This window comes from Acyrthosiphon pisum, chromosome A2, assembly GCF_005508785.2.
Source record: "Acyrthosiphon pisum isolate AL4f chromosome A2, pea_aphid_22Mar2018_4r6ur, whole genome shotgun sequence".
NCBI classification, from domain to species: domain Eukaryota; kingdom Metazoa; phylum Arthropoda; class Insecta; order Hemiptera; family Aphididae; genus Acyrthosiphon; species Acyrthosiphon pisum.
In genome coordinates, this window is record NC_042495.1 from 81,945,069 (window position 1) to 81,967,412 (window position 22,344).

General features: G+C 26.9%; 1 protein-coding gene across 2 annotated transcripts in view; it reads left to right on the forward strand.

Annotated features, from left to right (window-relative positions):
• Positions 1 to 22,344, forward strand: part of LOC100574232 (limbic system-associated membrane protein-like) — a 267,946-nt gene that overhangs the window by 29,190 nt on the left and 216,412 nt on the right. For both annotated transcript variants that reach the window (XM_029490365.1, XM_029490364.1), the window contains one exon: positions 19,410 to 19,454. In XM_029490365.1, the coding sequence (XP_029346225.1) occupies positions 19,449 to 19,454 (6 nt within the window). In that variant the 5' untranslated portion in view covers positions 19,410 to 19,448. The remainder of the gene's footprint in view (positions 1 to 19,409; positions 19,455 to 22,344) is intronic.

Below are 22,344 nucleotides of genomic sequence, written 5' to 3' on the forward strand. Positions count from 1 at the left end.
GTTGTTTGTTGTATTTCCTTGGGGGCCGTAGGAGTGATTCTTCCATCTGGTTCGTTGGAATTTTCATTCGGTGTTTTTTTCGTGTGCTCGATTGGTTCATGGTATTAATCATTTTCTTCTATGGAGGTGAAGCAGGGGGCGAAATGGTTTGCAAAGGCTTCGGGTTTCTTGGCATTATTGTTTTATTGTGGCGTGTTCATTTTTCAGAGAAGAATTATAATATGTTATGTTGTTTTAATACTATAATAGTGGCTAGCCAGAGACTTATAAAGTGTAATATATACAATATACATTGTACAATAATATATATTGATTATATTAATATACTAGCACAGATTATATTAAACCAGATGGTGCACTTCTTATTTAAGCTATGGACGTCTCAAATAATATTTAAATAAATAAAAAAAACCAAATCAGTATCATCACTAATAGAGAAAAACAGTTTTTATGAGAAATTATTGATTATTAACTACGCATCACTGATATTTAGCATTCATGCCAAATTCATAACCATTGTCATATTATTATTTTATACAATAAATAATAGTAAACGTGTCATACAATCATTAATTTATCATAATATGTAATTCTACTGCATTGAGGTAGGTTTTAGTTATCAGTAAATGCTGAAGTGCACCATCTGGCTTAGTATAATCTGTGATACTAGTATATTGTATACAAATTGAAAAACAATATTTATAAATAAATTTGTATAAAAACCACGATAATAAACTAAAGTAATGTTTGCCTTAAAATAATTAAATTGTACACCTATAATATTATACTGTTATCCATTGTTTTTTTTTATATAAATATTTAGTTTAATTGAAGTATTAAATGTAAAGATTTAAGTGTTTAAAATGGTGATTATACAAAATTTGAATATGTATAAAATATTGTAAGCTTATAAATAATAGTTCCTGTAAGTTTTAACAAAATTAAAGTTTTCTATTAAAATAGTATTAAACAATTCACAAAGTTATTACTTTATTATAAGACCTGTATTTGAATTTTAAACTTGAAACTTGGTTCAATTTTCATTTTATTCACAAATACTCGTATATAGGTTGGTAAATATAATATTATATAACAAAAATACAAGTGGTATTCCAGTATAAAATACTATGATTAGTCAGTACCTACCTACTACCTAATATGACACCGTGTTACCATATTGACCTCAGATAAAATATTAAATAATGTGTTTTTAAAAGTATTTACTTTATACTATTTTCACGTTTAAATGTTATATTTTTTTGTTAAAATCATGATGTCTGAAGTACGAGAAGAATTTATTTATGTTCAAAATGTATTCAAATATAACAGAAGCTAAAATAGTATAAGTAATATTTTTTGTTTGTAATTTTTTTTAATATTATCTGAAGATTTGTAGGTGGGTAGGTGCATAAAATATAAAATAACAGAAAAAATATATATTTTTTTTTTATTGGACAAAAATTGTATTTAAAATCTGTATTTACAAGTAGTACAATAAGTAAATGGGACGTGGGTTGATTGGCGGGAGGAAGAAGTCACCTTTTATTTATAAAATAAAAACATACATATTTATACCTATAATTATTCTTCATGTTGATTATAGTAAAATATTGTCTAATGTCTTAAAATATTTGGAAATATATGTATAGGGTAAAACCCTTTAGCGCATTTGAATACCTTCGGTGGTATTAGATAATTTTATTTGTCATCAGGTTTAAAAATATATAGAGATTTATGGATCAGGAAAACAGTATATTTAAGATTAAAGAGTGAATTTTTTCATGGCTTGCTCTTAGGTCCAATAAATTGAAAAAAAAGCTATTTCGAATAGGTTCATTAACATAATTTTTAATTATGTAATTGAAGTATGGCTATTTTTGTTTGACATTTTAGTTTGTTGTCATTAAATGTTTAAAAATAAAATAAAAATAATTTGTCGCTAATTCATTTTTAAGTACAGTTGAAATGTATTTGTTTTAATTAATTCATTTCACGTACCAAATTAAAAATAAAAATCTAAGCTTATCATATTATTATCTCTGACCTTTTACTTTTTAGTGGATCTTATATTCTGTATATCTTATAATTTAATGTAATTTAATTTAAATTATTGTAAAACAATAAAGGGAAACCACTTGCCTACTATTTTTATATGATTTTATTTTAACAATTATCGCACTTATATAATTCAAAAATAACAATATGTTTTCGTTTCCTCAATGAATCCTATTAGGTATGTTATTCTTGTTCTTATTCATTGTATATACAGCGAATAATGGATTGGGATCGAAAACGTCATGAAAAAATACAATTGCAGATTTGCAGAAATGACTTATGTCTATGATATAATACCCGATGTATTATAATATTATGTTGGTAACTAGTTTACTAGCCTAATTCAGTTTTAAAAACCATACAATTACAAAAAAATAAAAAATTATAAATAATCAATATGGATAATAATCATATTAAATGAAATATTTAATAATAATATGTCTATGTTTAAAAAATAATCATTGTTTTTTTTTTTTTTTTTTTAAGAGACCTCACTACCACGTCTTTTTTTGTCAAAAACTACTGTTTCTTATTCCAACGATACGTGTCGATAATTATCATCATTTACATTCTAAAAAAAAAAATCGGATTGCCCGTAATGTATACAAGTGAACAATCGAGCCACATTTTTAATTTTTGTGATTTAAATTGCAATAAAAATTGTAAAAAATTCAAAAAAATTCAGAATTTCCAACTTACATATTTAATTAACTAAATAGTAAATACCATTTTAAAAATGTGCCTCGATCGATCTCTCGTACATGTTGTGGAAAAAAAGAATATTTTGTCAGATTGCAAATCGAGGTAATCGTTGTGACGTATTGTTGAAATTAGAATCGTATGTTTAAGTGAAAAATAAACATTTTTTCATGATCACAATTTTACATACTGACATGACTGTGCGTGCGAGAGCCCTCCGTACCGCTACAATTGACTCGCATGGACTCGCACACACACTAATAATAATTTACGACTAACAGATAGATCTCGGGTGCGGCGACGACGAGATTAGAAATTGCCTAAACGATTCTCCTTAAATCAATGTCATATCGAGACCCCTTAATTGTCTGGAACGACATGGAAAAAAAATTTACGAATAATTCATAATTTATAAGTAGAATAATATTTCATTTTTATATTTAAAACCCAACTACTTTTATACGTTTGATTTATGAAATATGTATAATGTATATTATGAAAAAAAAAACGCTTGCCAAGTCGGGGTGGGCAATGACGTACACTTTCTTGATTTGTAATTTTTGGAGAAATATATTACCTAACTCAGCGTTTCCCAACCGGCGTGCCGCGGAAAATTGGTGTGCCGTTTGGTATTCATAGGTGTTCCGCGAAATATCATGAATTCATGATTATTAATAAAGGCTTAGGTAAAATGTCGATAATAAGCTAAAATATATTGAAGCGAAACCAGTCCCAAATTTCTCACTCGGACTAGATTTTTATCATGTGATCGTAACATAATCGTAATGTTATGTCTCTGTTTTTCCATATCAATATATTTAATATTTGTAATAAATTAAAATGTTATTTTACATGAGTTTTCCTATCCTAAATAAAAGCACCATTTTAAATTATTTGCTAGTAATTTACCGATATGCTACTTTTTTGGTATTAATATGATGAAGCTTAATATCCTAATATTACAAATATTTATTAGTATATAAGTATATTACATAGTATTTTATACATATATATATATATATCAAACATATACCATATACGATAAAGTGTGCCACGGCTAAAAATGATTATGACAAGTGTGTCGTGAGGGAAAAAGGTTAGGAAACGCTGACCTAACTATATCTATATTGTATATATTGTATTACAAATTAGTAATTACAACAAGAGAAACCAAATGGTACATTACACAGTGCTTGAAAGGGAAAATTTTATGTTTTTCAAGTATGCAAAATTGTAAAAGTCTGTTTCTAAAATGTTAACTCTTTTTCAACATTTCAGCTGTACTATTCTTAGGGAACTCACCGCGTACTTTTTAATCTTCTTAGAATTTTAAAAGGAATTTTGTCTTTGGTAGGTACTTAGTTCTTATCTACAAAGTGTGTGTGTGTGTTTTTATGATGTACAACTTTAAAGGTATATAGTGAATGAACTATTAAAGATAAAGGTCTGAAACTCTTCACTACACTTCTTCTAGCCATTATTATTCTAACAATATCCTAAAAAACCAAATTCATTCTCTAGTTATATAGATTCACGTTGCTAAAGAAAAATCTAGCTAACATTGTCCATTATTTAATGTTTAAAAAGTTAGTTAATTCTTTTTAATTTTAAATTTTATATTTTGCATCTACATGAAAAAGGCTTTTAAATGAGCTATCATCTAACTTTCTAGTTCTCGTAGCTTTAAGAGAAAAATCAACAAATAGAGTTTTAGGGCTAAACAAGCTAGTGTTTTTGGAATCCAACTGAATACCGTTTAGTCATGATATAAGATCTATCTGATTAATATCTTATGATAAATCTAATTTAATTACCCACCTACTCATTTTTACTGAATAGCATTTTATTATTTACCATAAACTTTTGGAAGTTTTCAAAATTCAGATTTTTTTCATTCCAACCATACAATACTTACTTGATTGAAAATTAGGAAAGTAAAAACGACACAGAGAAGACGTAGTACGTAGGACTTACCTCTAAATACTTACACACTGCTATAGTGTATAGTATTATAACTATAAACGTAAAAATAATGATTCCAACTAGATTTGAACTGAAGTTTCCGGCATTTTTTTTTTAAAATGCTTTAAAAACTAATAAAGTATCAAACAATTCAAAATTATATCTAGTATAGATTTAATATATATATACAAACGTACAACATACAAATTTTGAGCGCAGCTTTAACATAAAATATCCATAACAAATCAAATAATCAAAAATAACTCCATGATTATATTGGTATTAAAATTAAATCACTTCAACCTGAGTCAATATTAAACAATTGCAATTATTATTTCTTATTAAAACAAGCACTATTTAAAATTATTTTAATACCGTATATACTTACAAAATAATTCAAAAATTTTTCTTTTTTCAAGAATGAAATTAAAAATTGATTTCATTATTTAAAAAAGTAAGAGCGTAAAATTGTATGACGATAAAAAATATTTTTTACAACTATTCAGATTATATAAAAATACAATTTTTAAAAATGTTTATTGTTTTCCTATTAATGATTGTTTTAAGTTAATTTCTGTATAAAGTTTAATGTATATAAATTACTATTGTTTACAATATATTTTCGAAAAATATACAACTATAGTGTACTGCTGAAATTGATATAGTTATTACGAGAATTATAAAACACAATTTAAAAAAATATATAACTTAGTTAATTTTAAAACTGAATTTATCGCTTAATCGATTAAGGAATAATGCATTTTTGTTGTTCTTTTTTGAATACAATATATTGTATTTCAGACTACATTGAAAAATACAAGTATTCTCGGGGTCTTGACATTAACTAAAATAATGAAATTGTAAAACTCTAAATAACACCATCTAATGTTAGTCGAGTAATTGTATTCATCAATTCACATTCATATTGTTTCCTCTATGAGAATCAGTAAAAATCTGATGAAAAAAAGACAAGTACAAAAAGTCCGATAGAATTAAGGTCCAAGAATAAAAGAACGGTAATAATTTCAATATTTATTTTTATTATTTACTATCATGTGATAGGTACGCACAAGTTACTATTTTATTTTTAAATTAACACGTGTACAAATTAAAATTTAACATGTATTTTACTTTGTTTAATATCTATATTCATAAACAAATAAATATAATTATATAAACTATAAATAATCCTTTAAAAAATAAAATGAATTTATATGAATAATATTATCTTTTATCAACTAAATACAATTTACAATGTAGGGCAGTTGCATTATTTAACAGTGTTAAGGGAGGTCATAGAGGCCATAATAAATTACTTATAAATAAAATTTCTTTCAAAAATCTGTATAGAAGTTCAGAGTGTTTATAAGTTGCAATCACGGCCTAAAAATGTTACTATTGAATACATGTTTTTCTTTCCGTATAGGCCGTAACTCGAATATACGAGTTTCCTATAAAGAATTTCCTAATTTCTAATGTACCGATAAAGCTACCTATATAATTTAATATTTAAATATATAACCACTAAATAAAATCACCTACAATCAGTAATTTTATATAAATATTAAATACAGGTCCTAGTCGTTGACTTTTATTTCTTTGGAATTTTTCGCTTGACTTTTTTACGGGTCTTTTTTTGTCGGACTTTTGGTCGAGAATTTGCGAGAATCATAGGGAAGCCAAACATATTTCCGGGATAAAAAATACACATTATTTTTACTTTTTTTCTAACTAAGGGATGACAGCAGTTTTCTGGTTAGGTAGTTAATTAGTTGTGACCTTTGGTAAAAATTCAAATGCTGTATATTACACACAATATATATATATATTTATTTATATAATATATATGTATATATATTGTATTATATATATAGGCATACCTATCAAAAAATTAATATTAATAATGATCAAAATTACAAATAACTGAAATAATAAAACGATGACCAAGATATATACAAACGATTAAATGAGTAGTATAATATTATTGTCATTCGAACTCCTTTGTCGTTGTCCAGGCTAAATCGGTATTATGCACTAGAAGCAAGGATAAAAACAGTTAAAAACATACAAAACAAAATAATATATTAATATGCACTATGGATATCGAATATTGGATTTTGTGAGAACGGATACTATACACAATATGAATATTACAATCGGTCACTGGTGGTAATGGTCAGTGGTCGTAGTCACGGACCTAATTATACCAGTATAACGTCTATCAAGACATGTCACGTAGCTTTTGCCGACGTTCAACGAACACTTACAGTCTGCCACTTCTCACCTATCATCGCGATAAGTTCAGGTGGGAAAGTCAACCTAGTCGTGATTGTCCCAAAGTGGTGGTTGATAGGAACTATCGTAGGCCACGCAGTAATAGGAGATTATACAACCCAGCTACAGTGACATGCGTAGGCATTTGGTGTGGGGAATATTTTATTATAAAATAATGTATATAATATAATATCTATACTCCAATTAACCATGACTACCAAGTACCCCGAAGTCATATTTCTTATGTGCGTTTTCAAACTTAATGTGTAGATTAACTCCAAAGTTTGAAGTCCAGTAATTTTTAAGAAATAAAAGAAAATAAAGGACCATGGGGATACACTTGCCCTCCCCCCTACTATACTACCACTACCACAGATTTATGGTCTGCCCCGTCACACCTCACTCAGCGTTCAGGTTGAGAGTCAACCTAGTCGCGAGTGTCCCGAATGGATGGTTGATAAGGACAATCGTAGGTGGTCGTACGCTGTGATAAATTATAATGCTTTGCATTTTGTACTTGCGACTTCAGCTGATCGCGTCAATCGTATCCAATATATATATTAAGAGCCGAAGACTAATATTAGATCGTTTACCATGCTCTAAAAAAAAACTAATATCTACCATACATTATATACCATTCACGATGAAGAGCAGAGTCGAATGAAATTACACTATTTTCTTTATGAATGTTTCATTTTAATTAAAACTTGTTATAAACTTCCGTGCTTGAAAACATGTAAACAATAAACCTCGTTAATTTGTTGTGTTTAGTTGTATTTAAAAAGTTCTGATTGGTACAAGGAACAATGTTAATATTTTTAACGTTCAAAACCCTTTTCTATAACATATAATTAAACAAATCGCCGCGAAATTATATTTTTTTCTAGTTTTCGATAGTACCATTGATTTATTATATGCATGGATAGAGGTGCTGAAGAATTATTGTGTTACCACCACACGAGACTATTCCACGACAACTATCCTGATAAATAGGTATATATATATATATTATTATATAGGTACAATATCTACGAGATACACTATTGATTTACCAACTTGTATGGTAATCAACTGTGCTGAATTTAAAAACCATGCTCAGTATTTTTTTTTATAAACGATTGAGTTCAAAATCTTGACGAAAATAGTCATAATCACGAATATTGTTTTGTTGACTTAAATAGGCTGGCTCTGCACAAAACCATTTTTATCGTTTACAACTATTGTTTATTGAATTAAAATTGTACACAGTATTCTGCATAGATAACTACTCTAAAATGATCTCGATTTATAACAGATAATTGAGTAAAAAATGTACCTAGATAAAAGATGAGCTAACCTCTTTTTTACCGAGATGAAAAAAAGATCATTTTTCAGTTTTTAGATTTTTTAAGACAATAAATCAAATTATAATGTATATGTTACCGGCAATATGTGAAATTCAGTCATTACATATAATGCCTAGGTATTTTATAAAATTTAATAAAATTACTGAAATGACCAGGTGAATTGTATAATACACATATCCCCTAGTCGTTATGTATAATGCGCCTAATCAAAATTAGGTAATAATATTATGTTATCGATTAATTAGGAATACCCACAAATATTGACGAAGATAACCGATTTTATACTTTCCCAATTATTAATGTAATATTTCTATAGCCTGTAATAAGTTTCATTTCTCGATTGCGTTATTCAATATTTAATCTTGTGTAGTTGTGTCCAAATTATTTTCAGTACGGTTAACAACGTATACGTGTAAAGTGTTCACTTCACTTGTTAACTATAATATTAATTCATAATGGAACGGTTTTATTCAGAATTAAATGTAATAAAGGCAAATCTAGGTAAAAATAACACCTTATTATCCAATGAACGATATGACGAGTTGGTAGAGCAAGTTCTAATGATGAGATGTCTGAAAACGAAAAAAAATCCTCGGGATTTTTGGTTGCAAAAAAGTTCAGTAAATAAGTGTTAATTAATTTTATATTAGAAATTTAATACAAGGTTCCCTATGAGTTGTTTTTATTGTAGTTAAAAATAATCAAAAATCGTTAGTTTTTTACGATTTATCCTCAAACGATTTTAAATATTTATTATTTTTAAAAAAGTATAAGTCGTAGATACTTGAAAACTTCACTAGTTATTAAGATTGGCATTTTCTTTACATGATTTAATTTTCAAAATATTTTGACTTTTTTTGAGCTATTTAACCCGTAATAAACTATTAATGTCAACATGTGGAACCTAAATAAATCCATGCGACACCTAATGTACAGCAGACTGGTACCCACTTACCCGCTTTTTATTACTGAAATTCAAAAATATTAAAAATATATTGGCATAATTTTTTTTTTGCGTTAAAATTTGGATCGAATAATATTTAAATGATATTCATTCCAAGAACCTAAAAATTATTATAATAATTAATAAACAATAATTAATTACAATAATAATACATTTTAATTCTAATTTAGATATGACGTATTAATAGTGCAAGACAATAAGAAACTAATTTTTCCTGTTAATGAAAATGAAAATATTCTGTATTATATTCGTGAAAGCGAGTTGTATGATGTACTGAAAAATACTCACTCTTCAATTGGTCATGGTGGACGAGATCGTATGATTAAAGAATTATCTGACAAGTATAAAAATATAGCTCCAAGTATAATCGAATTATTTTTGAGCTTATGTGAATCTTGTCAACAAAAGCAAAAGGGAATTTAAAAAGGTGTAGTTGTTAAGCCAATGGTATTTAACGAATTTAATTAACGGTGCCAAGTGGATCTTATTGATTTCCAATCGCATCCTGACGGTAAATACCGATTTATGATGGTTTATCAGGACCACTTGACAAAATTTGTCATATTGGAACCTTTAGAATTCAAACGAGCTGAATTAGTTGCTTTTAATATTATAGATATTTTTACACTAATTGGAGCCCCTAGTGTTTTACAATAAGATAATGGTAGAGAATTTTCTAATCAAATTGTTTCAAGCCTCAAAGATCTTTGGCCTGAACTTAAAATAGTACATGGCAAGCCCAGGCATAGCCAGAGCCAGAGTAGTGTGGAACGTGCCAACCAAGACATAGAAAATATGCTGACTACATGGATGCAAGAACAAAATACTACACAATGGAGTCAAGGTCTCCGTTTCATTCAGCTAATGAAAAATAGAGCTTATCATGCAGGTATAAAAACTACTCCATATGAAGCATTATTTTGATGCAAAATTAAAATCGGATTAAGTACGTCAAATTTACCTAAAGAAGTCATAGAAAATATTGAAACAGAAGAAGATCTAACAGCAATTACAGAAAGTGAAAAAACTACAAATGCCACAACTACAGATATTATTGAATTAGAAGACTCAAGTGAAAAATTAAAACAAATAACGAAAATGCTCTTAACCTACAAAAAAATGCAACAAAAAATTTGGAAATTCAGGCTGAAAAAATGAAAAAACTGTCAGACAAAAAACTTCTTCCAGTTGAGATTGGCTCAACAGTTCGGATTCCAGTACCAGATGTCGATAAAGGGCGTTTGGATGCTCGAAATATACTAGCAGTTGTAACCGAGGTATATATTATACAATTTTAAACTAGTTTTATATTATTATTAATTATTGTGTATTTTTTAAAAGATTACAGAGGATGTGGTTTCTATCGACTGGGTACCAAGAATGGAACTTTAAGACAAGTATATGCTAGGTCACACTTCACCGTTTGTCAAAAAAAACTATTGAATTTAAATGAGGTACCAGCTGAAGAGCTTGCATTGCGATCTGTCGCAAGTCAACAGTCAACAGGAAGCGGGCAGGGGTTTACAAAATGCACATGTAAAACAAGGTGCCAAAGTAAAAAATATTTGTGTGTTAAAAACAAAATATTGTGTAACTCCCGTTGTCATTCCAGCTTATCATGTTGTATAGTACATATTATATAATTTAAAATGTTATATTGTTAATATAGTATACTATCATAAAGTTAATCACAACTATTTTAATACTTTGCCTAAATTTGTTTAGGTAAGTACTCTATAAAATGTCTAGGAAATATATATAATGCCTGGGCACTTTATACCAAAATTATTTTTTTAAATAATTTGCCTAAAATCGACCGGTATTTTATACAATACCTAGGCATTATATGTAATGACTGAATTTCTCATATTGCCGGTAACATATACACATATTTAAAATTTTTAGTTTATATAATTTATTATTTTATACCTACACAAATACAATATGGATTAAATTAATAAATTTGGATAAAAAAAACAGTGTTTAATGCATATTATAATATATAGGTATTGGACGTTTTAAATTATCTAGAGACTTGATTGTATTATTTAATGAAATAATGATTTTTTCTGAAAAAAATTTATTGCAACAAAAAAAATAATTATCAATGCAGATAATTATAATTAAATCTGATAAAAATTGAAAATTTATTTTGTTTGGGTTTAACATACTAACATTCAAAATTATTACGCAGTTAGAATGGTGCCTCGTGAAATCATTTTGACATATAGCGCGTTGTTTCTAATTTCATATAAATATTAAATCTCCTAAATGTTAAGTTAAATACCAAACTAAAAAGAGTAATTAGTAAATAAATAAATAAACACACGCTGCTTTAAAACCAATCAATCAATCGCATCATTTAGAGCTTAAAGAAAGTGTGTATTTCAATAATTATATTATTGTATTGTGGAATTATAATTCAATAGAATAGTATAGAATTTGTAGTAGGATGATGGCTGTTACTTAACCAGTAACCACTATTAACTTCATTATGGTCTAATACGATAAAACCACTGAACATTCCACTAGGTACTATAAAGGTTATTTTTATAACTTCGGCTGCAATAGCCATTAATTAAATTTTATTTACATGTTATTTTAATGTAGGTTAGATATATTATAAAAAAAACTCTGGTACTTAATAAATAAAAATAAAATACAGATCAAAGATTTTTATTAGGTTTATATATTGAATTTTTAAATTATATTATATTAATATAAATCATTTTATTTTATAAAGTTTTATCGCTAAACTGATTTTATCTGGGTTTGTTCCGTGAGATGAATCGAGGTTTATGGATATGCCAAGGTTGAATAGGTCCTGATGTAAGCTTTCGCATTCGGTTAGGATATGTATTATTGTTGGCGGTTGGCCTGACACCAGCAACTATAATAATTAACGAAAGTATGAGTTTGGTTCTAATATTTTTTTATTTTTTTCATAGCCCATCACAGTGAACATTAGAATAAATCATAAATGTTCAAATTGTATTAAATTTGATTGCGTTTATAAATAATTTATTGTTGAAAATAAGTATTAATTTTATAATAATAAAGTTGGAATATGGGTCCTGATTGAGTGATTCGGCCTCTGATTTCGGAACTTTAGAATTTTCTCTATCTCGGGTATTATATGTGTGGCATTCGGTTAAAATGTATAATATTATAAGTTTTATTTTTACTGTTTATCTTATTTCATGCTCTTATTTATTTCAGGAATACTTTGATACTTCAAAACGAAATAAAATATTATGATCGTTGGTAATTACTGGTTTTTCAGTAATAAGAAAATACATGAATACTTTATGACAGTTTTTCTTGAAATAGGTAACGTTCCACACTCTATGACTCTTGAAAGTAAAGATAGTATAAAAATATATTTCATAAAATCTATACTGTTTGAGTCTCGAAGGCTTTATCTATATTTATAAAATGTTTTATTTGAACTATTCACCTGTAACTATTATACCAGCTATAAACCACATTTATAGTTATTATACTTTAATAATAAATACATAATTACATGTACCTACATATTATATATGGTTTTGGCTTTAACTTAAGTCGAATTCATTTCCCGTTCACATTTTAGTTTAAAATGTTATGTTCCAATTATTTGAAATTCGTGAACTAGAAATAAAAACACTTGAACATCTATAGTGATTTAATTTTAAAAGGTTGCTAAAGTATGAAAAATGCAATTGGGTTCAATTATTAATACTATGTCATGCTATCAAATTTATCGAACTGACCAGTTGGATGATAAATTTAATATCATCCAAAACTAATGAAATAATAATAAGTATAAAAATAACTTCTTAATTTGTATTTCATAATAATATAACGTAAGATGATCAATAGTAAAACATTTTTAATATAAAATAAAATTACAAAAAAAGCGACGATATTTGGTACTTTTGTACTTACAAAGAGAATGTGTTAATATACAACTAAAGCCATTAATAAATTAGAAGTTTAAGTTGACAACCTTTTAGCGGAGAATCATTGAAAGGCAAAACAAATAATATGGTTTTTAAGTAATTAATATTTATAAATATGTTATGTCAGTATTAGGGAATAGTATGATGTATTATAAAAAAAAGAGACAGTATTCTTATATTTTTCACAAATATCAAATAACCAGTCACTAATGAAAATGTTATAGTACTTAATGTTCATAAAATAATTAAATAAGACGAACATTTTAATACTTATACTGACGTCAAATATTATATTTGTTTAGATTTATACAGTAGAATTTGATTTTTAAGTGAATATTTTATAATGGCTAATTATGGCTAATTTAAAAGTTTATTAAAATAATTATGTAGGTATGTACAAAATATTATACCAATCATATTAAATTTGACATTATTCATTATTTTTATTTATTTATTGTTATTACATTTGAAACTTCGATAACAAAACCATTGGCTTGTAGAACATGCTTAATTTACTTAAACTAAATTGTACAATTTAATATCTTTCATAAATATAAACATTTTTTTAATGGAGTCTCCGTCGGTGCCCAGTGCATCGTGATGTTGCTCGGGTGTGCCGAATTTTCGTCGGACCTCTAGTGTCCACATCCTACATTCTGTGATAATGTGTTTGATTGCAGCATGTTTGGTATGTTCTTGGTGGTTGTTTTTTCATAAGATGGATCTGTGTGTAGTTTGTATGAATTATTCTGAGGAGATTTAATACAACTTTGTGTCTTCGTTTATTTTAACTGTTTTATTTTGGAAAACATTTTTAATTTAAATATTTAAATAATTATTATATAAATAAATAAATAGCATTGTAACCGTGTTAAAATCTAATTAATTATTTATAATTAATTTAGTATTTGGGTGAGTAATACCGTTTATTAATTATATGTATAATACCATACTGTATAGCAGTATACCTAGGTAATCATTATAATATATTAATTTAGAAAATGGTCAGTTTTTCATGTTTTCGAATTAAATGCAACAGTGCGCAATTTATTAGTGCGTCAAAAAATTGAATAGGAATTCTATAAAAATTAATTTAATATTTTTTTTTGTATCATTATGATAATTATGATATGATGATTGTTATCCATGTAGAAATTAGTTATTTTTTAAATTTTAAACATAATTTTAAGTATAGTCATTTTTATTTTTTTTTTTCATTCTGCTTGCTACACCATGTACACAACATAAAATGTAAATTTACGAAACCCTATATAATAGTATATCTTCAAAAAAGATACATCTTAATATCAAGAAGAGACTTATAAAAACATATGTATGGAGTGTTGCAACATATAGATGTGAAACTTGGGTAATAAATGATACCGAAAAGAAAAAATTAGAAGCGTTCGAAATGTGGTGCTGGAGGCGTATGGAAAGGATAAGTTGGATAGAGCGGAAAACGAATGAAGAAGTACTTAGAACAGTGGGAGAAAAACGTACACTCATAGATGCGATTAGAGGAAGACGCTGGAAAATGGTTGGACATGCCCTGAGACACCCGGAAGAATCGCATAATAAAATATTGGAGGGTATGATAGAAGGAAAGAAAACTGCAGGACGTCCGTGGAACTCGTATATAGGACAAATTAAAATCGATGCAAAAGTAAAAACCTTCAAAGAACAAAAGAAAAGGCGAGGAATCGGTTAGAATGGAGAAATGGAGTTGTAAACCAATCTTCGGGTTGAAAAAAAAAAAAATATATAATAGTAGAATTGGCAATGTGGAATAAAGATTTTGAATAAAATAATATATTATAAGTTCGTTGGTAGACAATACATTATATTATCTCATTCTACGTATCTATGCATTATAATAAGATCAATTTTTTTTATAATTTCTGACGGCAATACTCATTATTTCAATAATGTATTGTTATTGTAAAATGTATCAGCTCATCTTTGATGGTGTATAATAAAATCGCTAGACATTATTTTTAAACTACCGCGTGGGTATTATACAGTTTGATAATATGATAGTGGAATGTAGCCAGAGATTTTGATCAATGATAATAACATTATATAGATGGTGATTATTACAATCATTGTCGTCGAGGGTCTTGTTATCGTGTGTTGGTGTTGCATACTCATCGTTTTATTTATTGCAGTATAACTTTAATTTATTATACACACATTCCAACAAATATACAAACAACAATCGTATTTAGTTTCTGACGTTTATTTAGGTACCTACGTTTTAACTGTATTATTGTATTATTTGAACTTTTTTACGGTACGGTTTAATGATAGGCAAATAGTTTTTAAGCCAATCGTAGGTTTATTTAAGTTAGTGACAATTATTAATGATATATATTATTTTCAGGCATATGTTATTATCACGTTAAATTTTGTTTTATGATATGTATACTGACATAAAATATTTTCTATTTTATTTAAGCTTTCACAAATAATAATATTGTATTGTTAACCTATTTTAATATATGATATTATACCAAATTAACACAATTAAATTGTATTTTAATTCATAAAAGTTTCTATAATATATATAGGTATATAATGTCACTACTCATATAACGTGTACCAGATGTAAATTACAATGTTACATCATATTATATTAGTATTATAATATTTAAAAGGAAAATGATTTATTATTATACTTAACAAATTAAACTTGGTCAAACCGATGTTTTCATACGAACACATTTTCACAATGGAGAACCTGATAAATGTACTATGGAAAATATAACAATTTAATTTCAACTTCAAATGAATGGCTTGATAGTAAGAAAGATAATATGGTATATCTCACAGAAAAGCATGGAATCTTTTTATCAAAATGTTATTATTTATACACCTAAATCACCGTGTCAACAAACATAATTATCCTTATTGTGCTTCCCGTATAAAGACATCACTGTTTATAACAATTTATTTTCATGTTTAAGGTCAGTTCGACAGTTTTATAAAGAGAAACTCGTATTATATATTATTATATTACTATATACATATAAAAATGAAATTAATAATTTCCCATTTTGCACTCGGAAAAAATGTCTATAGAATACCGATAGTAGAATTTGTACATATCTACGTAACACAATTTTTGATACATATAGAATTAAATACGCATTATACGAAAAAAATGTATGATTTTAAATAGTTTTACTATAGATCAAATAGATACTTTTTATGATTTGATTTTAAAGGTTAACTTAAAGCTTAAATTTACCTAGTTACACGGATTGATTGAATTTACATATTAATTATAAGTAAATAATTTATATTTATAGGAAAAAATATAAAATAAAATGTATGCTTAATTTTGTACTATAGGTAATATTCAAATGTAAGTAAATAATATGTACCTATAAAAGATATAATACATATTATATTATACAAAATATGAATAGTTATTTCATTGGTAACGCTTTTTTTGGAAATGATTTAAGTACAATTAGTACCTATTTTATCTTTGTATTGTATATTTTTAATAACAGTCATATAATATGATAAATAAATAAACATACCTAAAGAGCTAATAATTATTAAGGGTGTAAATTGCAGATAAGTATAAAAATGGAATGTATAAAAATTAACTCGATTAATCTGGGAGATCGATGAACTATAATAACATACATAAATACTAGGTCAACGTGAGTGTAGTATTTATATTTGTTTTATGGATACTGCGGGTCATGGGATACCGGTGGGTTGCCTGTGAGATAGACACAAAATATAATTCGTTACTGTGAGTGGATGACTATACAGGTCCCTCCCATATTTAGGGGATTTTACATATAATATATCTTTATTATACTAAAATTTAGTATGCTGTATGTTTTTATGTGCACTTACGTTATTTGGTAACTGCTAATGTCCATGAAGTGATGCTGTGTGCTCACAGAAATAACTTACTTGAGTTTAGGTCGATATTCACAGAGATAACTACGTTCAAATATTAGTTTTGTTCTATATTATGACTTACTAAATCATAATATTCAAATTATATATTATAATATTATACATGATAATTAGAAATATACGAAACAACAGTGGTGTGTCACACTTGTACGTGTCACAATAAAGTTCTGGCATAATATCAAACACTGTTTATGAATGCTTATTTTTGGGTATTTTTTTTAATACTAAGAGTCGAATGGTTGATTTGTGTTATATTTTAACATATTACCTATATTATATTATTTTAATCAAAAATGTCTTCAATGTTTGAATACTGGACGTTCCGAAGGTACCTTCGTGATTTTTCGATTTGAAAATGTAAACGACAAAAATATTATAAAGTGAATAACTATTAATCGTAATAATAATTTAATTTCGTTAGTGGATATTATTAATAATATATCATTGTACTCGCCTAATTTTACTTAATAATATATCGTTAAATGCTTAAATACTTTGATATTTAAATACAAAGGCTTTCATTTGTACCATGTATTCGTTATATCCTATAGAGACCGATTCTAGTACAATGTCACCTTAATATATTCAGAAAATAGGCACTCTGAATAGCATCTGCCAAAGGAAATTGCCATTATTATTTACTCATTAAAGATCGATTCTGATTCCTGATACCTGATAGATACTCAAATGATAGAAATCTAATCACATACCTATGCTAATTGTTTAACTTTTTTAAAGAATTCTTCTGTTAAAAAATTAACTATTGAATGTCACTTATTATAACTTATTCACTACCCAACTATATAATAATAGTGACGTTTGTTAATCATTGGGGAATAGATCCAGGACTTGCGTAAGTTCATGAACTTCTAAAGTGTTAGTGAAATAAAATGACATGTGTCTCCGTTACATTTTAATATTGTATACAATACCCAGAGTTAAAGTCAAAGATTTCTACGGAAATAGGAATAGGTATAAAGTATATGCACATCTAATTTTTTATTAAGCTATTTTTTTTATCAATCCACAATTTTGAAACCTAATTATAATGCAAAACTGCAGTTTAGAAATGCATTATCTATTAATTTAGGTTTGAATTCCAAAGTGATGAATCCAAAAATGTATAGGTACTTGAGATCATAATATAACCATTAAATTGTTTGATATAAACTTTTGATGTAGGTATTACCTACGTATGATAATATTTAAATATTATATTCATCAACAACTTATTTATTGGTGGATTCAAAATAATAATTTTGAGACGTCCACTAACAAGTGCCTAATAAATAATGTTTCTGGATGAACCAAACAATAAATAAAAAACTTAAAAATAGCAAATTATTATTAGATCATAAGTGCATTTAAATTGCGTACTCAATAATATACCTATCATTTTCGATTTATTTTAGATAATTGTTATGTATTACCTATACTTATTTTGCTAACCATTTTTATAAAATAATAATATTTAAAATAGTACGTATCGTGATAAAATAAATCACAAACAAAGCAAAATGAATACTATCAAGATACATAATATAATAGGCTTAATAATTTTTTTTTTTTATTAGCTTCTTGTATAGGTACAAATATAGCTCAACAATTATAGAAGGTTTAATAATTTTTTGAAATATAATTTATTATATAAAACAATAATTTTTATTTTAAATGAAGCGCTCAAGAACCTCTTAGTCTATAAACAATTTAATTTTGACAAGTGCATTACTATATGTTCTGATTACATTATAACCTGTCTTATCAATTTTACCACAAGAATATTGAACACAAATAAAATTAACATAACGTTTTGTTGAATTTATATCGAGGTATTCATATTATGTAGGTGATGAAGGAAATAATTATTGAATAAGTAATAAACTATATTATGTAGCAACTTTAAAAATTAATTCAATTATTAGAATTTAGAGCTGTTTAGAAATAAACTGCAACGCATTGTAATCATATTAACGGAGATGCAAATTATTCTTTATTAAATGCAATATAACAATGCTATTACGACCAGGTTAGATTTGAATTATCAAAATAATGATTGTCACACATCGACAATTGATTAAAGATAATAAAGTCTCAAAAGAATTACACAATAGAAATTTATCTATGCGATTAGTATAGACGTATAAATATAAAATATTAAAATATATAAATTATTAGTAGTTGAATTATACAAGAAGTTAATTAATTCATACTTTTAACATATTTTAGGTGTCAAAGTCTGGATGAACTTCTAGTGAAGACAAACTAATGGAGGTAAGGATGTTAAAACAATCAAAATAAAATAATATTTCAACGCGTTAAATATATATCCACTAAGATTAAGAATCATTGGGTATATTATACCTACACTATAGTAGAATTCTAACTTCGGTTACTTAATATATACAAATAATTGGATGGTTTTCAGCATAAAAAAAAACAAAGATAGAAATGTATGTACTTATATTTTATGATTTTTTTTATCGCCTATTTGTTACTAGGTATGTGCCGTAAATTAACATAATAAATAAAATACCTGAGTCCTGAAGTAGTGATTGCGTGTAAAATGACTACATAAAAGCTTTGGTCGTAAAATTAGGTATTTAAAATCTATTCTGCAATGCTAACTTTTGAATAAATATTAAATACTGCGCGTAAGACACTAAATATGTTTAATATTGTCAATTAGGAAGTTAGGTAACCAAAGACTGGATATATCGGCATAAAGGTGTGTCAAATTACAAAAAACTTCAGTCAATAAATTTGTCTTTTGGTGGTTCATTATTATCTCAGTCAGAGAATAATATCATCGGAAATATTATATTATACTTAAGAGAATTATTGTGATATTTAATTTGAAGCGCCAATACAATGACTATAGTTATACACTATTGGAGTTCTACAAACGCTTTGATTTGCATAGAAATTGGTTATGAATTGAAAGGCAAATGTAGGTACCTACTCTATGTTGTTAATACAATTAACAGAATAAATTAAAAACATATATATATATAAATTTTAAAACGTAATTTTTTAACCATCTTAAGAATGATTGCCAAATAAATTTGGTATTTTTGTTCAAATTATTTAGATATTAATATAATTAGTGTGTCAATTTGTTGATCCATAAATGTTATACAATTTTATAATAAAGAGCCTAAGCTAATATTTAGGAATGAAAATATGAACAAGAAATTGAAACCAGAATTTCCAGGAAAATATGTTAGTACTTTAAATACATACGATATTTAACTGCTATCGGTAGATATAGTATTTATTGAAATGTACGATAAGATAGTGAGAGGAAAAAATATTAAACAAGTTAAATTTAAACAAATAAATAAATAAAAAAAATTAAAAATAAAGTAGGTATATGCAGTGTTAACCTCATCTTAAAAACAAAGCATTTCAAGTATAACATTAATTGTCCACCGTGCATAACAAGGAGAATAATATCAATAAAAAAAAATTTCAAAAATGATCTAATTTCCGTGTGAGCCATAAAAATAACTGTAAACACAATACAACGATGTTCATAAAAACCCCAATTGTAAAAATAATGGACCATTTTCTCAAACAACAAAATTCCAAACATGTTATTAAAACTGATATTATTGAAAAACCCACTTAGAGAACAAAACATATCATCGTTGACCTCTATCTAACGGAGCTCAATAAAAAACACTAACATAATATTTCTATGTAAGGACATATTTTATAACTAAACCATATAAGCATAATCATGTTTTTTTATACCTTAATAACAATTATCGTAAATTTCATAATAACTATCAATAACAATATTATGTACAAAGTCCCTATTCCAAATATTCCAACTCAAAACTACACGCACAAACCAATCCATATATTATTAAACATCTAAAATCGATTAGTAAAACAATAAGTAGTAGAAGTCAATAAATACTTAAGTATAAAAAAAAATACTATGAGTGGGATAGGGGTTTAGGCCCCTGTGGTTGGTAAGTCACTGATTCACTTTGCTGTACAATAGATGCCACTAGGTGAACTCGTTATAAGTGGGTTGCTTCTTATATTTGAATTCAATGATAAATCATCATTTTGCAAATTTTTGGGATTTTGATGATTATTGTCAAACTTTGGACTTTATATACATATAATTAAACCATGTCTACGTATTTTTAATATTATTTTTAAACTGCTATTAAATAACTTCAATTCTTTCATAACTTTCATAACTTAATGAATCTCACATTACATTTTCAAGATTTTTACCAAGTGAAAAAGCTTTAAAGGACATTAACATCAAAATAATTTACAAAATTCGAAAAATGTCTCGTAGCTATAAATAGCTAAAAAAAATCAACACTTTTCAAACATTTAGATTGTATGGAAAATTATATTCTAAAAATGTAGTGAAAATTTCAAGTGTCTACAGTTATTAGTTTTTGAGTTACACCAAAAAATAAAATTGATTTTACCAAAAATTGGTTTTGCGTAAAAATTCCTTTTTTTGTTGTTTTTTTACGCTTTTTTAAAAACTACTTGAAATTTTCTATTTAGACCACTATGATGTACATTTGGTGTCGATTGTACCTCTTCAGTTTGGAGTAAGTCGCTAAAATGTATGTGTTAATATTGAATTAACTGATAATAATCACGTGGCCACGCTTTCCTGATTTTTTTTTTTGTTTTTCTACCATTTTAACAGGTGTTGGTAGTCCATGTGTTGTTGTCCCAAATTTTTGGGCTATGTTTGGGTTTACATATGATTTTTGGGACTGTGAGTCTAATAGTGCTATTACGAAACATAGATGCACTCCTACTTAAAACCGACATAATCTTACTTAACGAAACCCGTTATCCCCTTCTACCAAACTTCACATTCCTAACTATTGCACATACAGGAACGATCTGCCGCCCGTCCGCGGGTCGCCTGCTCACGGTGGAACTGCTGTTCTAATCCACCGCCGCATCATTCACCAACCCATAACTCTTAACACACTCATTCTGCAAACCTCTCCCGTCCTAATCCAGCTAAATGGCCACGAAGTACTTGTATCGGCGGTATACAAACCTCCCGGCGCCACACTCTCGACTCACGACTTAGACTTGTTGACCAATAGTGCTGAATGGCAAATCTCGGCAGGTGACTTCAACGCCAAACACCCTTTGTGGTTTAGCC